Below are 26,200 nucleotides of genomic sequence, written 5' to 3' on the forward strand. Positions count from 1 at the left end.
AAATACTACACAGCAATTCTACCCCTGGGTGAATACCCAAAAGAATTGAAAACAGGTACTCAAACTCATGTACGTGTCTGTTCATAGCTTCTTCCAAAACTGGCAAATAGCCCCAGGAAAATAGAAGCCACCAGACGTTGGGTTTCTCTCTGAATTTCTGTCTTCTCCAGATCTTGGTCCGATAGGTCTTGACTGCTTTATTATAGCACTCTGACGCCTTCGAGCAGCGTTTCCCCCCTAGTTTTCCTCACAAGTTTGATCTGAATTATTTGATCTGATCTTAATGAATGTATTAAGTCACTTGATTTCATTTTCAAGTTGTATAGAATTCAATCCCCTTTCTTGGAAGTTTTTTCTTGGCTTCCTAGTTTTTGTCCTGCCTATTCCTCAGTATGAGTGCTTTTCTGCCCCCTCCTACCCTATTGATGATTCCATCCTAGATATGCTTCTTTCTAGACATAGCTGTCTTGTCTAATTATGGAGTTTCATGTATCATTCATATGCAGATTCGCTAGATTTTTCTAGTTTCATCTTTAGCCACTCTGAAATATGCTTTTCTCCCAAACTGCACTTGGAATTGGTTGAAAAGGACATCTGTGTATTTGCATGCTGTCCATCCTATTCCGCTTGGAATGCTCTTACCTGCCTTGTCCACCTGGCAAACTCATATCAAGTCTTTTAACATTCAGTGCAAGTGTCCACTCCACAAAGTCCTTTCTGATTCCCCAGGTAGAAATAGGTGCCTCGTCTGTGTTCCTATAGTATCCCAACAATTAGTAGTATTACGTATGTTAATTTATAAACTAGTAATTTTTTCAGTTATGTTGCACTATTTTTATTTAATTATGAGTACTGTTCAAAATGCTTCCCCTATATTATTTAATCCTCTTAAAAATCCTATGAATTTAGTAATATTATTATCCCCATTTTCAGATTAGGAAATTGAAGTAACTTCCCAAGATTGTGCCGCTAATTGCAGAGCTGGGATTTTAACTCTGGCATCTGACATCGGTCTGTAACCTTTTTTTTTTTCAATTTTTATTAATTGGGATGACATTGGTTAGTAAAATTATGTAGGTTTCAAGTGTACATTTCTATAATACATCATCTATATATTGCATTGTGTTCACCTCCCAGCCAGTTCTCCTTCCATCACCATATATTTGACCCCCTTTTCCCTCTTCTACCACCCTCTCCGCCTTTACCCTCTGGTAACCACTAAACTGTTTTTGTCTTGTTCATTTGTTGCTTTTAGTTTTATATCCCACATATGAATGAAATCATGGTTCTCAACTTTTTGTCTGATTTATTTCGCTTGGCATGATAATCTCAAGATGCTGCAGCAGTAGGAAAGTTCTAATCTAAATTATGCACTCTATTGATGCTTGCTTAGGTGTCAAGCTATTTAAAGTGCTTTTTGGTTTAGATAGGTTAATTAACAAATGAATAGATTAACCGGATTTCTAACCTACTACCAGGTAGGGCATTATGCAGAATTATCCAAACATTAAAAAAAAGATATACTAGAAAACCAACTTAGCACACAATTTAAAGAGAAAAAAATTTTATTGCAATATAAAATGCACTTATAAAATGTCCACAGAAGGCATGTAATTCTTCACTGCTATATAAATTTATTGGGAATACTTTATTCACCTTCTATTGTTACGATGATACCACCTAAAATATACTGTAAACGATGAGTTATACTCTATAACAAATGCATCACTGATTTTCAACAATCATTGGTTTAATAATAATTAGTTTAAGACTATATAATCACATCTATATTCTGGAATGTCCATTTACTTTCTTGTAGTGTAGTGGAATTTAGAGTATAATTAATTGCACATGGATGGTACAGAAAAACATTCACTACTAAATTATTTTATACCTTCATGAGTTTTACGTTCTTCCTGACTAAAAGTAACAGCTTCAGCTATGGTCTGCACCACAGCTCCAGGATTCTTAATGCACTAATTTGTGTATGTGTGTCTACGTGTGCACCCACGAACAACTTAAAGTATTATCTTTAGTAAACAAGTGCAACATCACTGTTGATTATTTTGTATGTTTAAATATTATAGTCTGATTATTTGTAAACAAACAAAACCCCACACAAATACTCTTAATTCTAGAAAAAAAAAATCTGTCAACCCATAATTATTCTAATATGCTTTACTTGAACACATTGAATTTCTGAAAGGTGCATATATTACCTTAGATAATAAGGTGTAAAATGAGTTTTCATATTTTATATTATGAAATGTGCATTTCTGATACTTGTTTTATGCAGCATAAAGTTTAGATCAAAAAATTCTAAATCCTGGATCCCCACAGTTCATTTAGAAAACACCTCCAAGTTATGGCTCTCGCAGCAGGTTTAACAGATCAAACATGAAGTGTTCTAGCTCCCTCTATTTCAAGTATCAAAGAAAAATGAGGCTCAAAAATCTCTGTAGATTGTAGCTGAAAATGCAAAGCTTTAGAAAACAGTTAAATATATTTTGAAATAAGATTCTTAAGTGTTTATCTGTGTTAGGTTGATAAGTACTAGGACTTTAAAACAATTTTATTAAATCTGAATATTTGCTCAAAAGTCATAAAGAAAACAATTTGCTATAAATGTATGGTTTTTGTAGAGAAATCAGTCTTGATGTTTAAAATGTTTTCGACATTGTTGACTTTAGTTTTATTTGCTTTTGAATATTAATTTAATATTCAACTGAACATAAATATTTGGCCTCACTACTAATAATGAAGTATTATTACTTTTGAAATAGAAATTTTTTAAAGCACTAGAAAGAGAATTTACTAAAGCCGTTTAAATGTGTCTTTCAATGTCATCAGAAATCCTGCAGTACAGAAAATATCTTGTACCCTTCAGGTTTCAGAGTGAGCTGATCTGAAATTTTAATGCTATTTAAAAAAACAAGTCAAATAGAAGACTGCTGCAATAAAGCACTGTTTCTCAAAGTTGTAGACATGATCCCACAGTCTGACGTTAGCAGTGCTCCTCAGAGTAAGCACCTTTCCACCTCTTCTTAGGCACACTAAATTTTCCCCTTAGAAAATAATTTAACCTGGTCCTTAACATATTCATTAAGTAGTATGAATATGTTAAAGTCTTTCTCTCATCCTTAAAGGAAAAAAAAAAAATTGGTGTCTCACTAAAGAGTAATAAGGAGTGTATCTTACTTTTAGATATTAGACTTTCTGGAATTGGCCCAACTTATAAAACTTTAAGAATTATATGAAAGTGTAGAATCATCACTCTATGAAAACAGTGTGACAAAATTAAACATCACTATGTTGAACCCTTTTCTAGCTTTAACTCAAAAATAGAAATCATGAGACTTCTATAACATTAATTTTAAAAACACACAGAAGTGAAAAGTGCTATTTTTCAAAAAGTACATTTTCCCCCCTACTATATATCAACATGGAATGATTTCAGTTCTCCTGTACTAAAAGCTGAACTTTTAAAAAACTAGTATTGTAATACTTAATATAATGATATTAATCAGTAGTGGCTTCAGTTTCAGCTGGACCCCTAATTAGTCTTCGAATTCCTCTCTTTCCTGCAGGACCTTTTGGTTTTGCAAAACTTTGCTTATGTGCATGCTGCTTGGGGTGTACTTCTTCATAAAGGAAGTCTGCTGTCAACTCATCCCCATTGTCTATCTCAATCTGTAAGAGACGAAATTAGTAAAGTGTAATGCAATATAAAAAAGTACAACATTCAAAAAAAGTACAACATTCAAGACAAACAGTGAGCCAATTTTCAAGTATGAATGCTCACAAATAAATACATAATATCCATTCCAGCAAGAGAGAATCAAAGGCCATATGTAAATAGTTTCACTTTCATCTGTTTGGGAGGAGGAAAGGGGAAGTTAAATTGCTTGAATATACAATCAGCTGTAATAATTTCTTTTTCGTTTCCCTCTTTCTTTTCCAATTTAATGTTTAAAAGTAGATGCCACCACTATAACCGCTGTATTCTCAAGTTGTTCTGCTTTGATATACTGTATTCAAGAAACATTACTAATGGCCCCTTCATCACTTAAAATCATTCTAGAACAGGGTTGGCACACTTTGTTCCACAGGCCAAATCTAGCCCAAATTAAAAGAGTGTGATTTACATTTGTAAAGGGTTGTAAAAACAAGACAAAATAATAAAACAAAGAAGAATAAGTGACAAAGATCTTATGTGGCGTGGCAAAACCTAAAATATTCACAATCTGGTTCTCTTGTAGAAAAAAGTCAGCCAGCCAGCCCCTGCTATAAAAGATGAATCTTAAGAACTTAAAAAGTGTGAGGGGTTCAGTAGCTAAAATACTGGTAGTTTGTAAGGACCTGTGTTTTAGGAGTTGAAGGGCACAGGAATAAACCAAACCCACATGCATTTAAGAAACTAAATTTAACAAAATTGGTAGCTTAGCTCTCAAAATGCAAATGTCCATACCCATTTCCTCCTTTCCCAAAAGATTCTCAACCATCACATGATTCAGTTACAAATGACGACTGTAGTTCCTTATTAATAACAAGTCTTGAAAATCACAAATGTGTAGCTCTAGTAGCACTGTCCAACAGGACTTTCTACAACATGGAAATGTTCTCTAAATTCTGCACTGTCAAATATAGTAGCCACTAGCCACATGTGGCTAAATGAGTGCTTAAAATGTGGCCAGTGTGACTGAGGAACTGAACTTTACATTTTATTTAATTTTAATTTATACCTAAATTTAAATAGCTACAAGTAGCTTGTGGCTACATATTAGAGAGTACAGATCTATAGGGAGACTGAGGTCAACAGAGGTCATGCCCAGGCACTTAGAGTGGAGGAGATCCTAAGGGTTTATGATAACAAGAAAAAAAATACTTTCATTTATAAATCACAATATATCATCATCTACATGGAAAAGACAATAAAAATCTAGCAAAACTGAAAAATTTTAAATAGGTAGGTATTAAATACATTAATAAATTAGATAAATCGGTAGGTAATTACCTTTCTAATGACATCCATTTGTAGCTGTCTTTCTACAATATCTAGCAGAGGGCTCTTGCAGCTAGAATACAGCATCCGTTCTCTTATACTGCATGTGTATCCCGGCATTGAATAAATAAAAACTGTTAAGTAAAAAAAAAAAAAATAATACAATTAGCAGCATATCAATTACAGCAAATACTAAACCTCGTAAAACTACATCTAAGCCTTCCGGGTGAGAAATAAGAATACAGTGCTAAAATATCAATAAGCAAACTGAAAGTAACATGTTAAAAACAAATGTATCATATACCTATGGACTCCAGATAGTCTCCTTCATGGGAATGTTTATACAGAAAGAAATGGTAACGTGCTGAATCCTTAGGAATCCTCTTTGGCAAATCTTTTAGTTCTGTATTTGCTGTGTTGGCCAGAATTATAATTTCATTTTTTATATCTATTTCCTGTCAATAAGAAACAAAATGCTCTCATTAAAACAGATACAAAAAAATTTTAAATAATTAAACTACTAAGAAACAAGGAGGAGGTACAGGTTTGACTTTTTCACAACGAACATATACCGCATTTGTAATTAAAAAAATATGACTAAAAAATAACCCAGAAGCATATAAAAAAGTTTAAAGTCTATTAAAAAAAAAATCTCTGTAAGCCATAAACTACCAAAAAAGAGCAGCCATTTTCATAATAATCATGTCTCTTACCAATTGCACATAGTTGAGCTGTCTGTTACTCAATTTTTCCAAAGCCTGAAAAGCTTCTCGAGAAATAGGAAATGCTACTCCTTGCAGTGTTTGATGCTTAGTGTCCACACCCACGTCAGTTTGTACCTAAGTATGACAGATTTAATGTACTGATGAGGTTTTAGCATTAGCAGTGTCATGGCAAAGACAGCAACCCAACCTCTACAAAGTGCCATTCCACCCTTACCCATTTTAGTGTAATTAAAATTAACACTTGAAACACTACGAACTTAAAAAGCAAATAATTTTTCCCATTTGTTAATGTTCTGGTAGCACTTTGTCAACATGCAGACTACTTGACACATCTTTACAAACATGTTGGCAGTGAATGTTTGAGTGTTAGTGGAACTTCAGGGGTTTTTGTTTATGTTGGGCACTATTGCAGTGAGCCATATGAGCTCACTGAAGTGTCTTCAGATTACACCTTTATAAAATTTTACTTGGTAAAATTTATAAACAGTGTGATATATATACAATATGTATAGAACTTTGTTCTGTTAGACATAAAATATAACACAAACACCATGCACTGAACTGAAAGGAATACAAACACTATACAAAGACACAACACAGTTCAACAAATTATACTACTGCAGAAGTTCCAGACTTAAGAGTTTTCGTTACTAAGAACATGGGTGTACATGTACTGGAAGAAGAGATTACTTCAAGAGAGCTTCCAATGCATATGTTTAAGACTTTTATACTCAATAAATGATAGCTAGTACAGGGTCTCATTTGCAGTGTTGCAACAGAAACTCCAAAAGAAATTTTACTTTAAAAAAAAGGAATGGAGATTCTACAGCATAAATGATATTGGATAATGAAAACATCATAGAACATATGCAAATGCATACCCCAATACGATCCTCTGGGTTCTGATTGCAAGGGATAAAACAAACTATCAAACTTATAAAAAAAAAAATCACATAAAAATCCCTATTCACATAATTTGAGTTAAAATAATATATAGATTCTTGCTATCATGTTAATCTTAAATAATATTCAATCACTTTCCAGACTGATTCCTATTAGTCTGTTACTCAGACTAGTGAATAGTGGTTTCTGCTACTTGTTCTTTTCTATAAATCCCAGTAGAAATGCAGTAGCTTTTCTAACTTAGAAGGGCTGCAGTAAACACAATCAAAAAATGACAAACTCTAATATGGGTGAAATTTGACTCTAATATGCTAAACAAGTACCCAAACAACCATTTCCCATAAATATATGTGCACATCCAAGTAATGTTCATAGAAGATAATTTACAGAACTTCTAAAAATCCTAAACATCCTACAGCATTTATATTTTATTCTCTTTAGTCATCACTATTCTCTGAAGTAACATAACAAAACAAACCTACCTCAGGCAACCTCATTAGATATAATATTGTTTTCAATAAATGGGTAAGACTTTTTCCATTTATTTGGTATCAAAGTATTAAGTTAAAAACAGTTGTACCTCCAACAGGAAGAGTTACTGTGTGTCACACACGATAAAGACATAAGCAAGCTCTTTATGAAACTGACATGAAATTTAATGTTCACTTTTAACTTTTTTTCCTGAAAACACATTGAACACATAGTCTTATCTCTAAACTAAACAGAATAAATGTAAGCTACCTACCTAACCTATAGATTCTCTAATTATCTCCATATCTATGAATTAAAAATATGGTATTTTCAAATACTTAAAATCTTGCAATAGTTTCAAAATGGTAATTCACCTCATTAATTTTAATCTGTCGTAATTCTTCCTCAGCTGCAGTCAATGGGGCAGGAGAAGATTGTGACAGCAAATATTTTTTATATCCATGTAATGATACATCTTCCTGTAAGCAGAGAAATGTACTGTTACTAGTTATTCTCTAGAAGTCTAACCTCAGGTTACTTAGGAAAAACAAAATTATTAATTTAACAGAAAAGAAACTAATTTAATTGAAAATAAGTAGTGTCAAGAATTTTATTATATCTTATTTTTTTAACCCTTTATTCTACATGTTTCAAAAAATTTTAAGTAGAGTATCTACTCTTCATTTCCTGAAGTTTTATAATTACTAAGTCTTTTGTATGAGTGTGGTGGTGGCCATGCCAGCCACCTGGTGAACTTGGTCATGCTTCAAAGTCTAATGGACAATTATAATTAACCTTCTGGGGAAGCCTGCCCTATAATGATTTTAAAATCAGTATATTCAGATTCTGAATTATTACTATGATTTATATAATTTCTCTATAATTATTCATAGAAAATGATCATTCTTATTTAAAAGAAAAAATATTCCTAAGAGGTCTACTTTTCATCAAAATTTTGTGGTTTGGAAGACTGAGGATAGAATTGAGAAAGTAGGCCACCTCACAATTAATGGTGAACAAAGTATATTCCCTCTAATATTGTGCTCTACCTACCAGATTATATTACTTTCTGAATCACAATCAAACCCTCTTCACAAAATGTATTTCAATTTTCTTAGTTTGTGTGTATATGTATAAATACATGTATTTACATACTAATTTTGTAACAGTAAGTTCTCTGTCATAAAATTTGACTAGTTAAATATATTAATTAATCAACTAGCTATCACAATTATCAAATCAATTTACCTGTCTCAGTGTTCTGGTTTAAATAACATCGTTACTACTTCTACAATGTGGGTATATATGCCCAAAATATCTAAAAATCACTTTCTCTTTCAAGTAGTCTCATATTTCTGAGCCTATTTCCCCATCATTATAATGAAAAGGCTGAACTAAACTAAGGGTTGAACTAGATCATCTCTAAGCTATATTCTAGTTTTGAAGTCTAACAAAGGAGATTCCAACATATTTTAAAAGGATAAGTACAATATTTCAGTTAACCGGCATATATGAAATATAACAATATTTTCTCTCTTATTCTTACAGAATCATCAATATGAATTCTTATCAATTACTCATTACCTAGTTCTTCAACCATGTATAATTATAAAAGCATAAATTCTGTACCTTTACTGTTCCAAATACTTCATCTTTAATGTGGCCACCTCCAAACTCCTTTTTCAGGGTTGCTCTTGTCGCTGCATACAACATTTTTTGACGAACCTAGTAATTAGTGAAAGTTTCCTTAAAAGTTTATAGATAAAAACTACCATTACAAAAGAAAGCACTTTCTGAATTTATTAAAATCTTCAAGCACGTTAAAAATAAACTGTGATAAAACTGAAATCCATTTACTGTAATATGCTAAAGTATGTGTCTACAAATAACTGTCATAACTATCAATGCCTATTAAGGTAGATTTCAATTTATAAGTCATATTTTTCAAAAAGCAGAAAAATTTAAAATTTTTAAAAATTACTAATTTTTCAAAATATAATGAGTTCAAGAATAAACTACTTAAAACATGAAGAAGAAAACATTGGAATGAAGCACCCTTGGTACTAACATTTTACTAAAAACAAATCCAGATTAGCTATTACTAATTAAGTTGTTTAAGAATCAAATACGTATGGCATACCTATGAGGGACTTTGAAAAGAACAACAATATATACTATTATTAAAGGCTCTAATACCATTTAGGGAAAACTAAAGAAAATTGCCAATCAACAGAAATCATTTCATAATCTTACATGGTCAAATCCAGTATTTCTTTCAGATAGGACATATGGAATTATAGAGAAGGGGATGACTTTTGAGATTGCTATCTAGATACCTTTAAAAATTATTATTTTTCTACAAGAAACAAGAGAATTACACTTTAAAATACTGGGCAGTATCCATATATTAATTTTGTCTTTTGTTCTATTTTGTCAATCTATTAACTAACTTTACTAAAAAAGTTTGTGTGTATCACTTGAATGGCAGCTATGAAGAATATTTAATATAATGTTCAATTAGTTCTCAGAATTATTACAATTTATTACTCAGACCAAAGTAATTAGCTTTATTCTTTAGAGGTCTATAGTCATTTATAATTGTCACAGATTTTAAAATTTAAAATCAATAATAATTCTACTCATTTCAAGGGCAAGATTTCTGAATCTAAGCACATGACTCCTACTTCCACGTTCTCAATCCAAGGATTTTTCTCCACGATCATTCCCTTCTATGGGAAATGACTGTTGCTTCATAACTTTCTCTTAGCCTAGGAACACGTCAGAATAAAATTTTCTAGCATTTAATGTTAAACTTAAGTGACAAAAAAATTACTTACATGAGAATGATCTGGTGACCATGCAATGAATATCCATTCATATCCCTGGGCATTCTGAGAATCTAACCTGAATAATATATAGCATGGTTGTTTGTCCTCCAACAGGGGTAAAACAAAGGAATCATAATCCTTATCCCAGGAATCTGAAGGCTGACTACATGATCCAATCACAAGTTTCTCTATGAAGAACAATTTTTAAAAGATACATGAATGGTATGAAATACCAAATGGTAGAATAATGAAGAATAAATTAATATATAATTATTTCCTAATTACTATTATTCACATCAAAAAGAAAAAGGTTGCAACACAAAATATTATGATATAAAGTAGTATTAAAAACAGATGAAAAATATGTGACTTGCACGGTTAAAATATGTTATATATTAAAAAAACCACAAAAAAGGAACAGATAAAAATGATCATAAACAGTTGAGTTGGATGGTTGAAACATGGGTGATTATATTCTATTTTCTAAAATGCTTATGCTACAAGTTATCAACAAAATATATTTAAATAAGTGTACTACCACTCAAAGGATCAGTTCTGAAAGTAACACTAAGTTGTACAGTAAGAAGTATTAAACAAAACCAGGTTTAGCTCCTATTTGGCCATAATGCTACAAATTAAAAATTTGTCCAGAAGCATAAATTGGTATAGCCACTTTGAGGCACTATTTGGCAGAATCAAGTAAAACTGTGAATGTACTCTGCATAGAGAATCTCTTACAAATATATACAAAGGTGTTCACTGAAGCACTACACACCTGAAACTGAAATAGCCTAAATGTTATCAATAAGAGAATGAACATACAGTATGTAACATAGCCAGATGATAAAATTCTATTTAAATTTAATGGTAGTTATTAAGAGGAAATGGAAGTATTTGTTATATTATTTATACTTTGTAATTTATTTAAAATTTTTTCTCAAACAAAAATAAAATCAGAAAATAATCATTTAGAAAATAGTGTCATTTTCCTTCTGTAGAGATGCTAAACTTTTCCATTTTAGTTACTTAACTAGTCAGTTAGGAAGTGACGGCATTTAAAATTTTAGCTCAGTATTTCTAAAATATGCTGCTTTAGTTACATTTATTCCTGTTGAGTATAGTAACGTATGTAGAACAACTGTGTATTTTTCAAACTATTCTGGTATTTTTAATATATAAGTAGAAAGTGGAAAGCAAATTGTATTTACTTCCAGTTTATGAAAGAACAAGTTATTTTTCAAATGCAAAATATTTCAAGGTATTTAAGAAATTAGGCCAATGGAATATTTTAACATATTCGTTTGTGATTAAGTAGCTATATTAATTGTTCAAATTCAAAGCTAGTGTAATTAAATGATTCTCCCACTCAACCAATTTTAGTCTGCTAACAGAATTATTTTGAAAGGATCAATTTATACTTTGTTACATTCTTAGAACTTTTTCCCAAAAGAAGGAGAATCAGTTCTGCAGCATATAGATTGCAATCAAATGGAGAAAATGTGAGTTTTAAATTCTTTGTTTCTACCTCAAAACTAACTTTACTGAATAACAATTCACAAATAACTATTTTATAATCACCTGTTTACTGATTCCAATTCCAGAGATGGAAGCACTGACATTAGAAATAGATTGTGGTGCAGAAACTGGGACAAAAAGTAAGAGGAAGACGACACACCAAAACCCAACATCTTTTTCTTTCCCTGATAGTCAACTTTCAGAATTCAGAAGGTAAGCAAGTGTCCACGGGACAAACCCAAAACGTACAGGATCCAAATTACCTAAAGGCAAGCTTTGAACTTGCTTCACATTAAAAGTTCAAACCACTGACAACTTAGAAGTTTAAAAATATAACATCCAATAATCAAGGACAAGCAATATTTTAAAATGTTCAACTAACCATTTTCAATAGATATTTTCAAAAGTCTGTATTTTCCATTTCTTGCTCTGGCAAAGACATCTTTAACATCTTCACTTGCTGTGGAAAAAGATAAACATAAACCTATTTTTTAGTACTTATTTAAGAATACTTTCTAATGCTACTTAAGTGAGGAAAAATGAATAATACAAAGAAAAATATCTTGAGTATGTAACATCCTCTTATCAGTAATTTAAATTACAAAACTTAAGGCAAAACATAGTGGACACTACAGATAAGAAATATAAATATATTTAAAAAGTAAGTTAATATTAGTTCTAATATGTTTTAGCTAATTCCACAGCAGAAATAACACCGAGAGTGAATATATTAAATTTAATCAAACCCAATAATGAACAAATTACAACTCTGAAAAACACCTTTATTGCTTGTTTGAAAAATTCTGAAAGCCTGGACTAGAAGAGAATGCACTTTCATTCTCTTCTAGTCCAATTTCAAGCTTATGATAAACAAAAACAACAATTCATTTCCTACATTTTCACATTAAAAACAACAGTGGATATCAAATGTCCTATCCTGATTAAAGAAAGTTAATAAAATGCATTCAAGCTTATACTTCTGCTTACATTTTTCTAACTTGTATGTCTCAAAGGCTGGAGTAAGCTCAATGAGCAAATGTATATTTAATAACCTAATCCTTGTGTTCCTATTAAAGCTTCAATTTCGTGCTTGGGTTGCATACTGACAGCAAGAACCACTATTTAAGTAGTGCTTGCGATAAAGTGCAGGCATGAAAGTCAATAATTACACATTTAAATGTCAAAATTAACGTGGACAAATAAAACACTTTTAGGTTTGAGACTTTGCTTGTGTTTGTGTGTGCAGGGGCAATGTGGAGTAGTGTCAAAGACTGTTAAGAGCAAAACACAACGAAGTGTTCAACTAGGGAAAAGATTGGTTGTCTATTAACAGGAAGCGCTTGGGTTTATATTAGAACTCATTAAGTGATCGCGAGTAACCCCGGGACATATTATTTGCTTGTGATGAGGCTTCCAGGCTGCCTATTTTCAAACAAGGAAATAATGGAGGTGAGATATAATTGCACATTCAACTGCCTGCATGGGATGATTAAACGCAGCTACACCGATCAGACTTTTCAGTTCCCTAGAGTTCCTAAGAAAAAGAGCAAAACACTCCACACTCAGGATTTCGCAGAACACAGTTCATGTTCCCATTTTGGAAGAAAATACAGAAGAGTTTGGGAAGCACCCTTACTGGAAATGAAAATTTTCCAGCATCTTTCTTTTTATAATCAAAACCCCGTTAACAATCTCCTTTGGTCCGTTAAAAGGAAAATTCTCCCGTCTCTCGACAGCAAAAGAAGCCCCAGTCGCCTCCACCTTTCCAGGTCTTTCCTACCTGATAAAAAGGGGGAAAGTTGGGCTAATGTAGGGGCCGTTGGAAGGCACGCCCCCTTCACCCAGGCCGCCTCGGAAACCAATTTCCTTCGCTCCTGCGAATTTCAGGTCCGTCTGCAACGTGGCGGCGGCCGGGAGAGACGCAGGCCGGGAGAGCCCGGGATACTGGAGCGCGGAAGCGCTGAGGCCCGGCTCGCCCTGCGGGACCGAGTCCCCGCGCTCCCAGCCCGACTCTGGCCCTGCCAGGCCCGCAGCCCGCCCGGCTCTCCCGGGATCTCCCGGGAGTCCCTTCCCCGCGGGCCGCGCCGGGCGCCGTTACCTTGGATGCCGGTCTGGTGGGACATGGCGGCGGCCGCGGGCTCCCGGCTCCGGCGCTGAGTGCAGCGAGCGGCCCCGGCCGGCGACTCCAGGAAGTGGCCGCTCCTCCGCCAGCCCCGGCGCGTCATCAGCCTGCGACCCGGGACCGCCCCGCCCCGCGCAGTCGACAGCGTCTTCGCGCGCCCGGCGGCCTGTGCAGTGTTCGCGAGGCGGGGCTGCGGTCCGCGGCCGCCGGCTCTCTCCGCCCTCCGGCTCTCTCCGCCCTCCAGCTCTCCGCCCGCAGTCCCTGGCCGCCGCACTTGCCGCCGCTTCTCCCGCTCCTCCTTGGTGAAACCCCACTGAGCCAACACGATGGCTTTGCTTCCGGCCACTCTGCCGACACCGCCATTCTCTGGTTCAGCAAAAGGATGCTCAGAAACGGAAATGACCATTTTACTGAACGTACACTTTCAGCTTTAAAAGGATGTGCACGATATCCTTCTTGGTTCACTCTTCCTGTAATCTATACAATTTAACGCAAAAGGTCACTTCCGCCCCATTTTTTAAAATGAGAATTAGTATACTATAGGCGGCTTCCCATCAAATTTCCCCACGTTTTTAATTAGTCTTAGACTGTCAAGTTCTCTTTTTTCAGTTTAGAGACCAAGTTTTTCTTTCTTTTCATTCGAAAAAGAGAAAGCCACTGCGAGTGAGAAGATTATTTGACTTGAGTATTTCTCTGTGGTCGATTCTGCCATAGCAAAGTATAATACTGCTCTGCTTTAGATTAGCCCGTAATTGTTTAATCAAGCAATTATTCATGATTTACTTGATTAATTTGCAAGGTAACAGCAGAGATTATTTAAAATTCTTTTCGGTTTTTTCCTTATCTGGACGTGTGTTTCCCCTTTTAAGGGTAATTTTAGTAATTTTTTGTACTACTTTTCTACTACTAGGTTACAGTTTCCTGGGTAGAATGCTGGGACTTTTGTTTCTAAAGCCTTGAACTGACAAGTATACAAAATTACAATCTGCTTATCAGCAAATATTAGCAGGCAGGCAGTTGTTTTTCTTTACAAGGATCACAACGAATATGGTTGCTATGTTCTGTTCCTTGTTATCGAAGCCCTATTTCTCAAACAGATCCTCATGTTCCAGAATAAGTAACATTTAATGTGAGTTTTATGACTTGTTTGGACTTAAGAAACATAGGGAGGAGTTGCAGTCTGACCAAATTCTTCCTGACACAACAGTTCACCCTGATTTACTAGTTTTGACAGCATTGTTGAACAGAGAAAATCGTCGAGTTCATCTGCAATTTTTTGACTGATTCGTGTCCTAGTGACTAGGGAAAATTGCTTAAGGAAATTGGCACTGTCAAAAGTACTGGTGAGAAAAAGCATAACTCTCGCATATTCATGCCTAGAAAGGACCACTGTGTGCTCAGCCCTGACAAAGGGGAAAGTTCACCCTGGCATTCTCCGGAAAGTGCTTATTTTCTTCCAGTACAGTAGTTTGACTTTAAAAAGCTGCATGGACCTTGGGTGCATTATTTTTGAAATGGCAGAAGTTTCTCTGAGCAAAAGAGGGAATCTGAGAAGGTGAAAATATTTGCTAAGCTATGAAGAGCATAGCCAAAATGATTTTTTTTTACTGTCCATCAACATTTCTACATATAGTTAAATGATTTCCTCTATTTTACTATATTCTATGTACAAATAAAAATGGATTCTTGATGTTTCCATAGGATGTTGTTTTATGAAAATGTTTATGGTTAATATTAATACACTAAAATCTCACTAACTTACTATGTATGTTTATTTCAGATTGGTTAAAGTTTGACATTGTACTAATGTGGGAGAAATGTTTCATTAAGTACATAGAGTTCTAGCGATATTTTATTGAGTATATAGAGTGTTTTATTGAGTATATAGTGTGCTAGCATATATTTCACCTACTTAAGAGAACAGATTATAGTAGAAATCTTGCTCCTTTAATCGCTCTTTCTTACATCTTAAATTTGATACCAATCATATAACTTCTCCCCTTCACTTTTAAAAAAATTGTGACAAAATACATGTAACAAAGAATTCACCTTGTTGTGCAACTAATCTCCAGGACTCTTTTCATCTTGCAAAACTGAAACTCTATATCCAATAAACAATTCCCCATTTACACCCAACCACCAGCCCCTGGCAAACAACATTCTGCTTTCTGGCTCTATGGACTTGACTACTCTTGATACCTCATATAAGTGGAATCATACAGTATTTGTCTTTTTGTAACTAGTTTATTTCACCTCTCATAATGTCCTCAAGGTTCATCTGTGTTATAGCAGGTGTCAGAATTTCATTCCTTTTTAAGGCTCAATAATATTTCATTGTATGTATAGGTACCACATTCTGTTTATCTATTCACCTGTTGTTGGGCACTTGGATGACTTTCACCTTCTGGCTATTGTGAATAATACTGCTATGCACATGGGTGTACAAACAATCTGTTTGCATCCCTGCTTTCAATTCTTTTGGGCATATACCCAGAAGTAGAATTGCTAGGCGGTATGGTAATTCTATTTTTAATATTTTTGAGGAATCACCGTACTCTTTTCCATAGTGGCCACACCATTTTACATTACTACCAATAGTGTACAAGGGTTCTGGTTTCTCCACATCCTTGACAACACTTGTTATTCTCTGGTTTGTTTTTTGGTCAGTGTCTATGGTAGCTATCTTAATGGGTGTGAGGTGGTATCTCATTGTGGTTCTGATTTACATTTCCCTAATGATTAGTGATGTTAAGCATCTTTTCATATATTGTGGTCATTTGTATATCTTCTTTGGAGAAATATCTGTTCAAGTCTTTTGCCTATTTTTAAATTGGGTTGTTTGTTTTGTTGATGTTGAGTAGTAGGAATTCTTTATATATCCTGAATATTGATCCCTTAACAGATATATGATTTGCAAATATTTTCTCCCATTCTATAGGTTTCTTTTTTCATTCTATTGATGGTGTCCTTTGATGCACAGAAATTTTAAATTTTGATGTAGTCCAGTATATCGTTTTTATTTTTTGTTGCTTTTCACCTTATCTTTAGACAGCCTTTGCTAATCTTCTGCATATCTTCTAACTTTCCTTCCCTAAGTTTCTACTATTTTATAAATGTAATCTACACTTTCTATATCTATATATACTTTCTCACTTCTCCTTAAATCCATGGTTCTCAAACTGTATGCTGAGGTGCCCAGCAACAATGAACTCATGGGACTGCCTGGGGGATATTGCAACATTTTTTAGGGAAAACATCGTGATACTTGATGTCTTTCTGACACCACACAAAATATTAGCTTGAGATAGTTTACTGTTTCAGCATTAGATGGCTCTACATTCCTTTCCATAATGTCATATCTTTCCATGATGTCATATCTTTTCAGTGGTTGCTGTGACAAAAGCAACTATGGGGTGAAAATCAATGTGGAACAGGAAATGATGGTGGCTGGGGTCAGTCTAATTCCAAAATTCCAAAGTGTAAGATGTTATGTAGTGTGTAACCATTGCATGCATCCCACTAGTACATAATTGTGATTATTTTAAAATAAAGTCAACTATTATTTTTCCATATGTATATATGTTACTTTTTCAAACAGTTACTAAGTTGCTAGTACATAAATACTGATTAAGTTGTTTGGAACTGACTACTTAATAAACTGAACTGTTAAGTATTTCTTTTGACCTCGGAGCACTATGAAAAACTTACTGAGATATAAAAAGGCCCATAAACTGAGAAAGTTTGGGAACCTCTCCATACAACATTTTCATATGGTTTTCTCCATACCACACTATTAAAACTTTTTTCTTGAGTGTGACTAATATCTTCCTTCTTAATATCAAAACCAATTATATTTATTCTCAGATGTTTTATCAGTTTCCTGTGGCTGCTGTAACAAATTAGCACACACTGAGTGGCTTAAAACAACAGAAATTTATTCTCTCACAGTTTCAGAGGCCCAAAATCCAAAATCACAGTGTCAGTAGAGCTGCCATACCTCTGGAGGCCCTAGGGAAGAATCTTTCCTTGCCCCTTCCACATACTTGTGGCTGTTGTCATCCTTTGACTTGTGGCCACATCACTCCCTATGGCCACATTGCCTCCTCCTCTTCTGTCTGCTTAAATCTCCCTCTGTCTTTCCTCTTAAGGACACTTGTCTTTGGATTTAGGACCCACCCAGATAACCCAGGATGATGTCTTCATTTCAATATCCTTAAATTAATTACATCTGCAAAGACCTTTTTTCCAAATAAGGTAACTTTTACAGGTTCCAGGGATTAAGATGTTGACATATCTTTTGGGGGGTGAGCATTCAACCCACTACATATGCATGAGCTTTTGATATTTTTTATCATTGCTTCTTCTTTACATTCTCCTTTTTTCTTTCTCTAACACTGCTCTGAACAGATCTTCTGCTTAGTTTAGCTGGGCCCAGAGAATTATTGTCCAACATTATCCTGGCTGCTACTGTGAGGGTGTTTTTGCATGAGATTAACATTTAAATTGGTGGACTGAATAAAGCAGATTGTCTGTCCTCTACAATGTGGATGGGCCTCATCAAATTATTGGAAAGCCTTATTAAAACAACAACTGACTTCCCCAAAACAAGAAGGAACTCTGCCAGCAGATTGCCTTTGAACTGCAACTTTTCCACGAATGCCCCCTCCAAAAGATAGGTCTACATCCTAATCCCTGGAATCTGTAAATGTTACGTTTTTGAAAAAAGGATTTCCCCCTTCAGATTTTGGACTCACCAAGTCTCACAATTGCATGATCCAGTTCCTTAAACTAAATTTCTCCTTCAATGTATGTACACATCCTGTTGATTCTGTTCCTCTGGAGAACCTTGAATAATACCCTTTAACTCCTTCTCTGTCTTCTTTACCTCACCTTAAGAAATGAATTCATTATGTCTTTTAGCAAATTACCCCCTACTTTAGATTTCAGTTTTCTTTATATGATACCTTCACTTAAAAGCAGGCCCTTCTAATCTGCAACCTAGCTGCTTCCAGACCTGGGAAGACTTGCTTGTATATACTAACCACATCGCTGGTATCCAGTATAAAAATGACACAGATCATAATTAAAATTCTCAGTTTTGAAACTGTGAGACAGAACTCTTCCATATTCAATCTATATTCAGTAAATCACTCTTGCCAATTACTTAGCAAAGCTCAATGAAGCATTGGACAGAGTAGGCAATTACTTTTAAAACAAATTATTCCATCTACCCAGTCCCTCATTTGTGCCCCTTTCAAATCCTCACATCCAGTTATTTTCTAAATCTTAAAGATTTAACTGGTTTTGCCTCTAAAAGCAAAACCTTCCTTTGGCTTCCCTTCTTTGTGTCTCATTGCCCTACTCTTCTTACCTTATATTATTTTCTATTTTAGCCCCACATGAACAAATCCACATTCAGTGGTCAAGTTCATTTACTGAAATGCTCTTCTGACTGGTCTGCTCAATCTCTTGCACACTGACCTGAGCGGGGGCACGCCCAGCCCTCTGGAATGTCTTTCCTAATTGTGCCCTGTGCGTCAGTCCCACTGACACAGGCATCACTAAAACCACACTGCATTGTTGGTATCATGCTGTTTTCCTGATCTGGAAGAAAACTCCTCATACCTCTCCCTGTATATCCCACCTCTTTTTCTGCTGTCTCTGCCTTTCAGTGTTTAACCCATCCTTTGGAGCCATTTCAACCTGCATGTAACCTTTCCTCAGTCTCAATATATATGAAGTCTTGTTTCCTCAAAAGCCTTTGGCATTTTATGTGTCTATTGTAGCACCTCTCTTCCTCTTCCCTGTAGTCACAAATGTGTGTGAACTTATCCCCGCTTTCCTAGTAGACTTTGTAGTCCTTGATATCAGAGACTTTATCTTGTTCCTTGTTGCATCTCACAGGTATTTAGGGCTCATTCATTTTTCTTTTCCATTTAATGCATTAAGTGTTCTTAAGTTGGGGGTATAATCCTGATCACCGTGCTCTGTAAACATTTCTAAAATGTAAAGGCTTGATAATTTTTGTTTCGCGTATAGAAATGGCTGTTACTAAGTCACTTATCCTCAGTGGAACTAGGAAATAAGGGTGCTGAACAGTTTTCCAAAACTGCTTTTTTAAGTTATGAAATTGTATGGTTTTTTTTTTTGGTAATTAACATGGCAATATATTCACTCAGTACAACTATTTAGAAACGTCCAATTAGTTTATACATTTAAACTGAATTTCTTTTGAAAAATCTGTATTGTAAGATTTTTCCTTTAAAAACAAAATATTTTTATGGTAATTATGTTTTGAGCAGAGACTGCTCAGACAGTTATAAAAATTGCATCGTTTAAACTCTTGCTTTAAAAATTAACTGATTTAACAGTGGCACCTTATTGTTGGCCCCATCAATGATATATCTTTTTTTCTGTTACTTACATATGTGAATCCTCTGCTCTAGCCACAAATATTTTCCCACTTTCCCACATCTATTAAGTCAGAACTGTCATAGTAATAGTACTTTAGATTTGTATCATGTCTTTCAGTTTTCAAAGAATATGTATAATAGATTTATAATCCCATCTGAAAGGTTGAACAATATATGATCAGGGCTTGTTTTTTAACTTTCAGAGATTTGGAAATTGAGGCATGGAGAGGGAAAGTCAGTAAATTTCAAGGATAAAACAGCATTTGTAAAAGACAGATAACATTTTAAGACAATATATGCAAATAGCAGGATTTATCATAAAGATACAGGAGAATGTCAGCGATCCAAGGGCCTGGCTTCATCTCTGCTTCTCTCGTTATTTCTCTCTCTCCAAGTGGGATCTCTCTACTCGTTCAGTCAAAATGGTAGAATATGGCCACCCTACACTTCCCAAAATAACAGTCACAGTTCTAGCCACATGGAGAGATTAAATAATTGTTTCTAAGTCCAAGTTCCAAATTCCTAGGAGAGCATGTGACTAGCCCTGCTTGTCTCAGGGGTCAAATCACCCTTGGCCAAGCTCGCTGGTTTACCCAATACACATTAGTCTATGAATGAAAAGCAATTACCATCGGAGGGGAGATGGATCTTGGGTTTGAAAAACAGGCTCAGAACTCCTACTTTTTACAATATGGTGGCACTGGTGCTTAGAACCTAAGTTAGAAGTCACAGATGCAAATGTATACAGAGGGGAATTTGGAACTTGGATTTAGAAACAATTATTTAATCTCTCCTTGTGGCTTGAACTGTGACTGTCATTTTGGGAAGTGTAGGGTGGCCATATTCTACCATTTTGACTGAAGGGGGTCAAATGGAGAGAGAAATAAATGGATGAAGCTGGCAGACATAGACTGCAGCACCCAGATGGAGCTCCATCTAAAGGGAGCTGCTACTACTCAGCTCCAACTGACTGATGCTCCATGGGATTTCAGGCCCAGGGGAAACACTATTCTGATTTTCAGATGAACTCAGAAATTGGGATTTCATGTAAAAATCTTCTTTTGCATGTATTTTATCAAACCAATGAGAAAACAAAACAAACAACAACAATAAAAAGAACTATGACTGCAGGTTACATTTGACCTATGAACTGGTAATTTGTGACTTCTGACGTAGGTCTTCTGTCTGATAAATTGTGAAATAATGGCATTTAAAAACTCCCATCCTCCATAAAGTTTTTAGGCAGTGGAAGAGACTATAATGCGTACAACAATGATGTGAGTAGTACACATGCTTGTGTACAATGCATGTACACATAAAACTATAAACAGCCATTCGTCCATTTTGTCTCTGAATTAGAAACTTCTGATGGAAGAGAATCATCTCATTACTTTCTAAGATAATTACTATAAAGAGCTGTACTATTTGTTTTAGGCTTTTCTACAGAGGAAACCCTGTTATGGGAGAAAAAGTCATGTACAAGCTGTATGACGTGAACAGTTTTTTTTAAAAAGATGTTTACTCAAAATATAACTAACATACAATATTATATTAGTTTCAGGGGTACACCATAGTTATTCAGCATTTATATACATAAACAAGTGATCACCGTAAGTCCAGCACCCATCTGACACCACGCTACTCTGTCACAATATTATTGACTATATTCCCCTTCTGTACATTACATACATTCCCATGACTTATTTGTTTTATACCTAAAAATTTGGACCTCTTATCCCTTTTTCACTTCCCCCCCTTTTAAATTTATCAATTACAGTTTACATTCAATATTATTTTATATTAATTTCAGGTGTACAGCATAGTGGTTAGACATTTTTATAATTTTAGAAGTGATCTCCCTGACTAGTACCCACCTGGCACTACACATAGTTATTACCATGTCATTTACTATATTCCCTATGTTTTTTCTTTACATTTTCATGACTATTTTGTAACTACCAATTGGTATTTTTTGATCCCTTCACCTTCTTCACCTTGCCCCGAACCCTCTCCCATCTATCACCCCAACAAATCTAGTACCCATCTGACCCTATACATGGTTACTACAATATTATTGACTGTATTCCATATGCTATACCCTACATCCCCATAACTACTTTGTAACAACCAAATTATACTTCTTAATCCCTTCCCCTTTTTTCACCCACACCCCTAACCCTCCTCCTATCTGTCAGCACAAAATATTTTCTGTGTCTCTGAGTTTATTTCTGTTTTGTTTATTAATTTTGTTCTTAGATTCCACGTATAAGCGAAATCACATTGCATCTGTCTTTCTCCGTCTGATATACTCCACTCAGCACAACACCCTCCAGTTCCATCCATGCCACTGGCAGATGGCAATAACCCATTCTCTTTCATGGCCAAGCAATATTTCATTGTATATATGTACCTCCTACTCTTTATCCTTTCATCCATCAACAGACACCCAAGCTGTCTCCACATCTTGGCATTGAGAATAAAGCTGCAATGAATATATGGATGCACAGGTCCACTCAAAATAGTGTTTTGGGTTTTTTCAGATAAATACTCAGAAGTGGGATTACTGGGTCCTTCTTTGTCTCTTGTTATAGCCTTTGTTTTCAAGTCTATTTTGTCTGGTATAAGTATTGCTACCCCAGCGTTTTTATTTTTTGTGTTTGTTTGTTTTCCATTTCCATTTCATGAAATATCTTATTTTCCATTCCTTTATTTAATCCAGAAGTGGGATTACTGGGTCCTTCTTTGTCTCTTGTTATAGCCTTTGTTTTAAAGTCTACTTTGTCTGGTATAAGCATTGCTACCCCAGCGTTTTTTTGTGTGTGTGTGTTTTTTTTTTTCCATTTCCATTTCATGAAATATCTTTTTTCCATTCCTTTATTTTCTGTCTGTGTGTGTCCTTGAATCCGAAGTGAGTCTCTTGTAGGCAGCATATGTAAGGGTTTTGTTTTCTTGTCCATTCATCCCTCGTATGTCTTTTGATTGGAGCATTTAATCCATTTACATTGAAAGTAACTGTTAATAAATATGTAGCTATTGCCATTTTGTTATTCATAATTTTGATTTTTTTCCCACCATTGTAAAGAAGTCCCTCTAACATCCTTGTAATACTGGTTTGGTGGTGATGAACTCCTGAACTTCTTTAGCTTTTTCTTGTCTGGGAAGCTCTTTACCTGTCCTTCAATTTTAAATGGTAGCCTTTCTGGGTAGAGTCGTCTTGGTTGTAGGTCCTTGCTTTTCATCACATTGAATATTTTGTGCCAATCCCTTCTGCCCTGCAAAGTGTCTGTTGAGAAATCAGCTCACAATCTTATCCTTGTAAGTTACTAGTTGCGTTTCTCTTGCTGCTTTTAGGATTCTCTCTTTTTCTTTAACCTTTGCCATTTTAATTATAATGTGTCTAGGTGTGAGCCTGTTAGGGTTCATCCTGTCTGGGACTCTCTGAGCTTCCTGGACTTGTATGTCTATCTCCTTTGCCAGGTTAGGAAAGTTTTAAGTCATTATTTTTTTCAAATAGGTTCTCAACCCCTTGCTTTCTCTCTTCTCCTTCTGGTACTCCTATACCTGAGAATGTTGTTACACTTGATGTTGCCCCATAGGTCTCTTAAACTATCCTCACTTTTTTTTTTATTTTTAATTCTTTTTTCTTTATTGCTGTTCCAATTGGATGTTTTATGCTATCTTGTCTTCCAAATTGCTGATTCATTCCTTTGCTTCACCTAGTCTGCTGGGGATTCCTTCTAGTGTGTTTTCATTTCAATTACTATATTCTTCACTTCTGACTGGTTCTTTTTTATGGTTTCTATGTCCTATTTTATGTTTGCTATCTCTTTGTTGAAGTTCTCACAAAGTTCCTTGAGCATCTTAAAACCATTGTATTGAACTCTCTCTGGTAGGTTGCTTGTCTCCATTTTGTTTAGTTTTTTTTTTTCCCTCTGGAGTTTTCCCCTGTTCTTTCATTTGGGATGCATTTCTCTGTTTCATTTGGCTGCCTCTGTGTACGTTTCTATGTATTAGGTAGATCTGCTATGTCTCCTAGTCTTGGCCAGGTGGCCTTATGTAGTAGGTGTCCTGTGGGACCCAGTGGTAGTCTCCTGTGTCACTTGAGTTGGGTGCTCCAGGAGTGTCCCTTGTGTGGCTTGTGTGTGCCCTCCTGTTATAGTTGAGCCTTGATTGCTCTTGGCATGTCAGTGGGTGGGATTGACCCTGAAGTTGACTGATTGTGGGGTTTGGCCACGTACACAGCTTATGGGCTGCAGTTTGGGAGGCTTACCCACTGGGTGGGACTTGCCCCAGCAAGCTGTGGTGTCTGTTGAGACCACCCTTCAAATGTGCCACTAGTGGGGACAATTGCATGATGCTCTGCTGTGGTCTGAGGCCAATCTCCAAGTGTGTTGGTTCTGGGGTCTCTTGGGAGGGAGGGGCTCCAATGCAGGCCCAGGTCACCCACTTCCTGTGACTGGCCCGGGGCTACCTGGTAAGAGCTACAAAGTGATCTGCAGTTGTTCGCTGCCTGTGCTGGACCTGGAGGTGCATGGGAGAAGCCACGCTGCAAACTGAGGACGGCTGCCACCAGTACCGGGTTTGGGGTAGCTCCACAAAAAGCCAGGAAAGCCCAAGGCCTGCTGCCACCTGTTGGTTCCCTTAAGGTTCAGCCACTGCTAACACCTCATGCTGTACATGAGTTGGGTGAGGGAGTCTCAGGGAGTCACTAGAATGGGAAGAATTGTGGTCATGAGGTTAATGTAAATTCTGGTTTGGTGCCGGTGCTGAGCCTGGAGCAACTCAGCAAAAGTCTCAGAGCACCCTGAGGCCAGTTGCTGCCCACCTGGGGCCATGGACTCTGATTGTTTTCCAAGAAAGAGGCTAATGTGGGTGGGGCTGGCTGTTTGTGGAGAAAGTGCCTCTGGTGGTTCGAAAGTTGGGTGGGGTGGGATCCCAGTGAGTCAGCAGGGTGGAGCTCACCAGGACAATAAGATTCAGATTTGGCCTGAGGGGGCAGGCTCAACAGAGGAAAGATGGTGCCAGCCTGTTGGTAATAGGAAAGTGGACCCCTCACCAGGAAAATGCTGACTGTCCTCCAATCGCCCCCTCCCTAGAAGCCACACACCTCAGTCTGTGCCCTGTATGTCTCCAAGACCCCCTCCCCGAGTCACTGTCCCTCCACTGGAACCCGAGGTGAATGCCTGTGGGTGAGCGAGTCTGTACACAGGCTGATTAAGAGGCCGTCTGAGTTTCCCGCAGCGTTCCAGTTCACCTGAATGGTCAGAATCCCCACTGTTTTCACAGCCAGTTGTTGTGGGGGCTCCTCTTCTTGACACCAGTACCCCGGGCTGAGGAGCCGGGTGTCGGGGGATGGGGTCCCTTGCTCCTCTGGTGGGACCCAAGGTGGCCAAGATAACCCTCCTGCTTCTTAACCTCCACATGCAGGTGTAGGGCCCATTCCGTGTCTCCAGCCCTTCTACCAGTCTCTTATCTATAAAGACATGGCTTCTTTATATTTTTAGTTATAGGACTTCTGTTTGGCTAGACTTCAGATGGTTCTCCAGGTTGATTTTTCTGTAATTTAGTTGTAATTTTAATGTGTTCATGGAAGAATACAGACACAGTATTTATCTACTCTGCAATCTTGGATCTCTTCCCATGAACAAAATTTTTTAACTTCTCTGCGCCTCAGTTTTCTCTTATGCTAATATGAATATCTCATGGTTCTCATGGAAATCAAGTGAGATATGAATTTCTAAAGCTTTGAAACATATTAGGTGCTCAGTGTATGTTAGGTTTTATATCTGCCAACTAGAATTAAGTCCAACACAATACAGTCTGTCTGAAACTTACCTTATGAAACATACTGTATGTTTCAAAGTAATATAATATTCAACACAGAGCAAATAAAGTTAAACTGAATTTTCAAACATCAAAAGCAATGATCCAAAATTGGTTTCTTAAAATATCATTATTAACTGCTATGTCTTCTTTAACATTTGCTTAGAATTATAAAGCATCAAATAAGAAAATCACTCTTGGTTATATAAAAATGAGGCTCAAGCATTAAATAACTTTTTTGTATACCTGTAATTATAACCTCCAACAATCTGTAATGAACACCTGGAAAAATTGCTAAAACTTTTAATACAATAGAATATATCACAGAAGATTCTTTCATTTCCGTCAGGCTCTGTGGTGCTTGAATGAGTCACCTAGGAAACAGAACAATGACTTTG

General features: G+C 36.0%; 1 protein-coding gene across 2 annotated transcripts; it reads right to left on the reverse strand.

Moving 5' to 3' along the window:
* Positions 1-1,559: 1,559 nt before the first annotated feature.
* TWF1 (twinfilin actin binding protein 1) lies at positions 1,560-13,693 on the reverse strand. 2 transcript variants are annotated; one of them, XM_033118291.1, is made up of 10 exons: positions 13,543-13,693; positions 11,827-11,904; positions 9,939-10,117; positions 8,731-8,826; positions 7,476-7,580; positions 6,609-6,629; positions 5,716-5,841; positions 5,307-5,457; positions 5,015-5,136; positions 1,560-3,690 (listed from the first exon to the last, which is right to left on the reverse strand). In XM_033118291.1, exons 1-10 carry the CDS (start codon positions 13,667-13,669, stop codon positions 3,520-3,522), a joined length of 1,176 nt encoding a protein of 391 aa, XP_032974182.1. In that variant the 5' UTR covers positions 13,670-13,693; the 3' UTR covers positions 1,560-3,519. The 2 variants fall into 2 exon arrangements, with proteins under 2 accessions (XP_032974182.1, XP_032974183.1); XM_033118292.1 differs by lacking the exon at positions 6,609-6,629 and having other exon boundaries at positions 1,561-3,690.
* Between the last annotated feature and the right edge of the window lie 12,507 nt (positions 13,694-26,200).

Source organism: Rhinolophus ferrumequinum, chromosome 10, assembly GCF_004115265.2.
Source record: "Rhinolophus ferrumequinum isolate MPI-CBG mRhiFer1 chromosome 10, mRhiFer1_v1.p, whole genome shotgun sequence".
NCBI classification, from domain to species: Eukaryota; Metazoa; Chordata; class Mammalia; order Chiroptera; family Rhinolophidae; genus Rhinolophus; species Rhinolophus ferrumequinum.